The sequence below is a fragment of the Triticum aestivum genome, chromosome 7D, assembly GCF_018294505.1.
Source record: "Triticum aestivum cultivar Chinese Spring chromosome 7D, IWGSC CS RefSeq v2.1, whole genome shotgun sequence".
In the NCBI taxonomy this organism is placed as follows: domain Eukaryota; kingdom Viridiplantae; phylum Streptophyta; class Magnoliopsida; order Poales; family Poaceae; genus Triticum; species Triticum aestivum.
In genome coordinates, this window is record NC_057814.1 from 609,808,206 (window position 1) to 609,814,446 (window position 6,241).

General features: G+C 44.8%; 1 protein-coding gene across 1 annotated transcript in view; it reads right to left on the bottom strand.

Moving 5' to 3' along the window:
• The window catches only part of LOC123169431 (uncharacterized), a 14,279-nt gene extending 9,182 nt beyond the window's left edge, over window positions 1–5,097 (bottom strand). Inside the window, exon 1 of the mRNA XM_044587306.1 lies at window positions 3,782–5,097. Within this exon, the coding sequence (XP_044443241.1) occupies window positions 3,786–4,973 (1,188 nt within the window). The 5' untranslated portion in view covers window positions 4,974–5,097 and the 3' untranslated portion in view covers window positions 3,782–3,785. The remainder of the gene's footprint in view (window positions 1–3,781) is intronic.
• Between the last annotated feature and the right edge of the window lie 1,144 nt (window positions 5,098–6,241).

The window sequence follows — 6,241 nt, forward strand, 5'->3', positions numbered from 1 at the left end:
AGTGACCCTAGCCGTCTTCCTTAACAAGCCCTCAAGCCTCCTTTGCGCCGCCTTCCTCATAGAAGCCGCTGGTTTGACCTCAAAGGCCAAATTCAATGGTAGAGAAGGCTTTAATAAGAATTTGGCCTCATTTGCCTATGTCATTCTCAGTACTCCCTCCGCCCTGAATTACTTGTCGCGGAAATGGATATACATCAAGTCGGGACGAACGGAGTATTTGTTTAGTCTTACCTATTCTGCTTATCACTCGGAGATAAGGGCTGTGCGTTCGACCTTCCGTTCAGTCAGTTTGATATAAGGCTCTAATAAGTTTGTTCATTCTTCAGTTTGTGAGCTACAATCATTTTTTTCAGTTTGAGTAAACTAACCAATTACAACTGACTTCAGTGAATGTTAAGTCATAGTTAGTTCTCCATCATGTTCAGGTTTTCATTCCTTTCTACTTCAGCTTTCCTATGACGTAGCTAAACTACCAGTTTTGTCTATGACCAAACTAAACTATAATGTTTTGATTCTTTAATTCAATCCTTCATATTTTTTTGCTTTCTACTACAAGGCTTATGCATTCTTTACTGTACCTTTCCAGCTCCTCATTCTTCTTCTTTCTTCAGTCAACATTGTTGTGAATGTTCGGTGTTCATTTAGTATGCATCGCTCAGTCCTAACACCATCGAAGCCTACACCCTTCAGGTTCTATAATAAGTTAGTTCTTGTTCAATGTTCAGTCCTATAGTATTTTAATCTCCAATTTCATTATATTTTACTGCTTTATTTTTATTTTTTTCCTAGGAAGGAGGTCTTTCAGTCTTTTATGGTATTTTTCTTTTGTTTCTCTGACATCCTTTGTGTGTATCTATCTTTCAGGTCTTTCCTAGCAAGTATCTAACTGAGCTTGCTCATCTATTTACCTTAGGATCCAGTATCAGTCCAGATAGTTAACTTATCTATGGGTGCTTAGACTTTCAGTTATAGAATATCAAGGCAAAGAATAGTAGTAGCTGACATTGACTATACATGTCCATTATTTATTTATTTTTCTTGACAGATCCCATGCCGGCATGCCCAGTCGGCTACGAAGACTCTAACAAGGATGTCAAGAGTCAGTCCCTCTTCGCATCTTTATCAAATCACCTCAAAACATCAATGGTACATGTTGTGGTCAGCCGTAATACGCCGTGCAACACGTTCCTCAGTTTTTTTTGCCCCCTTCGTCTTTCATTTTTATTAATATTTCATCAGCCTTTCGTTCCTCAGTCTGCAAAATTGACAGCTCTTTGTAGGCGACCACCCTTTATATATAGTACTTATCATCTAGCATTATCTCGCAGCTGAGATTGAGTATGCATGTTCAGTCCTTCATTTAGTTTTCATTCTAGGAATTCTTCAGTCATCATTAATTCTTCTTTTCATTCTTCATCAGTATCGGATGTGTTTTATTATCTTTATTCAGTTCTTATCATTTTTCTCGTTAACCAGTTTTTTGTCAGCACATTTGTTGATGGATATCAGTAGACCCTGCCCCATAGGGAGAGGCTAGGGGAATCTGAAAAGACTTCTCTCTGTCCAGAAGTATTAAATATTTATTTTGTTGGCTTTGCATTCTTTATCTTTGCCTCTCTACATACTTTTGTTTCATGTAAGTGACTAAGTTTATACTTGTTATTCTTTGATTCAAATTTAACAAGAAAATATTGTATTTTCAGAGGAGTTCTAAATTACATCCTTGTGTTCTACATGCTTGTGTTCATATAGCATTATTCAGATTTCATCTTTTTCTTCAGTTTAAGGCTGTTTTACATGAACTTGGTTTTTGCTACATTCTAATTTCAGGTGCTTCAAGAAAGGCTGGCAAAAAGTTTTGTGAGGGCTGATGTCAAGATCAGGCTGCTCATGCTCGCAACCTTCCATTAAGATGAATGCCGTTTTGTTATCTCATTGTGTCATCTGCTAGCAATTATTTTAGGAAAATTGTTGTTTGTAGCACACTGAAGTCTGTCTTGCATATTTTCCTTTTGTCGAGCCTGCCTTTTTGTGTTATTTTGTTTTGCATCACACCTTGGTATGAACAAGTTAGCTGGAGCTTTCCCCAGCCACCTTTTTGTTACTTTAGGCGTTCTACAACCTAGTCGGCTTTTGTTGGAGACTTGGAGGTAAACAGCTTAATTAGTCTACCAGAACTGCGAAACAAAGAAAAACCTGGGCAGCCTAAATTTTGCTTGTTGTAGTTCTGCAATTCCCAAACCAGTTAAGGTATATGGAGTCGTTAGGGGCGAGGAGTGGCGGACCTCGTCGTTGGAAATTACAAAACGTTTTCGCTGCCAAAACAAACATTCCATGGTCAACACCACAAACAATGGCGTCGAGCTATTAGAGGTCAACACTACAGTCCATGGTGCTGAGCTCGTGATGGGGGTCAATGCAATGGACTATGTCATTGAGTTCTAACAGCTCCATTACGTTGACCCTACAACCTTAGTTTTGATCGCGAAAACGGTAAAAAATTTCCAACCCTGAGGTAAGTGGCGCAGGAAAGTTCAATGCCAGAGAGGTTGGCGTTCAGAAAAAGGGTTAGATTTGGTGTAAGTTTGTGAGATGGGCCATGGAGAATCAATTTTGTCATTTCTCACCCCTTGGCCAGCGTCGTTGCTGCGCTGCCTTACCGCCCCGGCCATCTCTCCAAATCCTGCTGGAGGTGGTGGAGAGAGGGGGGGGGGTCTTAACTGAATCACAAGTACCGGCATCACCTCCCACCTCACCCCTAGTTTCTTCCTGGCTCGCGGCTCGCAGTCAACCGCATCGTCTCTGGCTCATCTCGCCTGACTTGTCTCCGCCATGGCAGGCCAGGGCGTCGTCGGCCCGGGCTTGACCTGACCAACCACTGTCATTCTACTTTTCCTTGTTTTCTTTTCCGCCTTGTGTCATAGTCTTTGTTACCGTAGTTGTCGTGGCAGCGCCATGAGACACTCGTTGCTGGAGTTATTGCTAGTTGTGGTTGCTGGCGTACTGGAGAGATAAGGTAGATGCGGCAATTCTCGTGGAGATGGGAGAAGACAAGGAGACATTACTGGTAAGTTTGTGGCGAGGCCCCATATTTGACGGCTGCAGCGATTTTTTGGCATGTGAACCGCCACGCGACACAGAGATTAATGTTTTTATATTTGGCATCCATATGAAGGGAAGACTCCGAAATACTCAGGTGAAATGTTCAAACTATTATCAAAAAGGAAGAAAAAGAAACAGTGTCCCGCCTATATATATATAACGGATGTTGTGAGGCGGATTCGAATCAAGCGGCCATACAGACTATAGCAGTTAAGCATATTTATTACGAAACAGTATCGAAGATAATATCATAGATGTGAACATGAACATGAACATGAAGGCAACAAGATGAGCTGTGCTTGAATGGCATGCATTTTCGTGAGGTGAGTGTAGTAAACTGCATCTATCAATCCTTCTACACCTTGAACACAAAATATTCCTCGAAAATAATTGTTGATTTCATAAGGCCTAATTAATGTTATAGTGAAAGCATAAGCTATGCCAAAGAGCTTTTCTCTTGTCTGAGTCTCTGAAAACACAACAATTTACTTCTAAAAACACAAGCAATTTGAAGAAACAAACACAACAACGAATCACAATTAACCCGTGCTTGATTAGCTTCTCCACAAGTACAATATAAATAACCACTAGACAAACAACCAACTGCAGTAATGAACAAGCTGGGAGATAACCATGAAGGGAATGATATAATATAACTAGGATGCAATAAAAAACTTACCAGTTCATATTGTTGGTGAAGACAATAACGACGGTGGGAAGTTGGTATATATGTGCACTTTAGAACCACCAAACATGGAAGGTTCAATAAACATCCTCTCAAGCTGCATTGTCTTGACATCCAGTGAGAAAAATTCTATCTTCGATGGGGCCTGTGATAAGCCTACGTACGGCCTAGCTTCTGTCCTTAATAGGATCAAGTAATTCTGTGTTGCATAGTTTGTGAAATAATACCGATGCCCATAACCTAGTGAGAGTGAGACTTTCTTCAGCTGGCCAGAACTCTCACCTTTGTTTTGCCCAACCATATAATTAAGAACAGATTCACCACCTTCATCTCCATCATGGATGCTAAACATCCCAAACCTGCCTTCCCCTGCATCGACAATAGCTAATTTTACATCGCCCCATTCTCCAGGTGGGAAATCTGCAATGGAGAACTCCATAGTACTAGTGTCCAGCACGAGCAACTTGTTCTGGTTCAACGGCGAGTCCCAGTAGATGCAGCCACCTGAGAAATGGGGCCTGAGAAAATAGAACGGGTCACCGACAACGACTATATCCCTCCAGTCCTGGGACGATGAGGCGGCTAGCCATTCCCCGGTGCTGGAAGAGAAGACGAGGACGGTCAGATTAATTCCGCAACGTGCCATCCAGATCACTCTGAACTCAGTCTCTTCAGCCTTGTTGGGTGAAATGAAGAAGAGAATACAATCCTTGACCGAGTTTTCCACCGATGCCACCAGATCTTCAGGCACTGTGGGGAGCAGGATGTACTGCCGGTGCAAGGGGTCGCACACCACGAGCTCCGTGAAGATCGGGGCCTCCTTGCCCTTTTCGGGCTTGCGAGCAAGAAGGACGCGGCCATCGCGGCTGTCACAGACGCCCCATCTGCAGTAGGAGGGGAGGAAGGAGAAGCTGAAGTCAGCGGCTAGGGCAAGCGCGCGGGCGGCACGCGCGGAGGGGTGAGGCGGCGGAGCGGGATGGAACTGGCTATGCGCGAAGAAGCCGAGGACTGGTGGTGCGTGGAGGCGGCGGAAGCTGCGGAGGAAGGAGCCGTCGGTGACGACTCCGCGGAACGTGACGCAGGCGGCGGAGGTGCGAGCGAGATCTTCTGGGGTGGGCAGCCGGACGAATATCTTCTCCAAGAGGTCGCCGGGGATGTCCGGCAAAGTTTTCTGGCTGGTCTCCATTGGGAAGAGGAGGCCGGGCGAGGGGAGAGCCGGCCGGCGGGGGAGCCAGCCGCCGGAAACCCTCGACGACGACGACGGCTCGACCAGATGGGATCGGGAGTGTTGTGTGCTGCTGGAGTTCAGTTTTTTTGTTGTTGAAGATCTGCTGGAGTTCAGTTGAGCGATTTTTTGTGCTGCCATCTCTGGGCCTATTCGGGGCCGTCCTTCGTGCCATTTTTTGTTTTGTTCAAACTGCTAAAGTGCCAATTTGGACAGCATTTAGATTCAGATTTTTATAAGCTCAAAAAATAGATTCAGCTTTGTATTGCCCTATCCGGCTGTACTTTTTAAAATATAGTGGAGTGTACAATAGATATATGGTTTTTTAGTTGTAACATACATAAAATAAGTTTCGCATAGTAATAATTTTCCATCCTAATGAACTAGTTTTTTTTCACAAATGTAAGTACTAAAAAACTCGAGCGGGCACCTATTCTAAGTTGATTGGCCTTGAATGACGTGGAGGAGGGCGAGTAGCCGGACAAAGATCTCTAGTTGGAGGTGGTCGGGGGTTGCCATCAGCGACGAGCCATTTCCCTGCCGGCCTCGAGTGAGGTGGGGAGGGCGAGTAGTCAGACGGATATCTTTACTTGGAGGTGGTCGGGGATTGCCATCAACGGCGGGACCAATTCCCTGTCAGCCCCAAGTGAGGTGGGGAGGGCAAGTAGTCGGACGAATATCTTTGCTTGCAGGTGGTCAGGGATTGTCGTCAATGGCGAGGCCATTTCCTTGTCGGCCTTGAGCGAGGTAGGGTAGGGAAGGTCAAGGTGCGGAAGAGCTGACAGCCAAGAACCTCGGGATGACAGTACGATAGAGCTTTCTTGCCTTTCTTGGGTGGAGTGAGGCAAGGAGGACTCGTAATTTTCTTATGCCGCTGAAATAGGCGTCATGTGCTGGATATGTGGTTACGCATACTGATGATTGACACCTATAGCTAGTAAGTTTCATCGGCACGAAGACCGGAACAGAGCAAATGAAGGGGGGAGGAGGAGATGTCATTTGTGCTCACCAACGAAAGCAGGGCGGAGCTCGTCGAACGCACGGGGAGGTCGTCAAACACCACACCCTCGCAGCGACGAAACAACTGCACATTTGAATCCACCCGATCAACACAAATATGTATGATGTTTTGCATAACAAAATCGAAAAATATACGACCTAACTCATAATTCACAAATATATGACCCCGTCGGCCTCTGAAAGGCCAAAGAGCACCTTTTCGGGAGGTG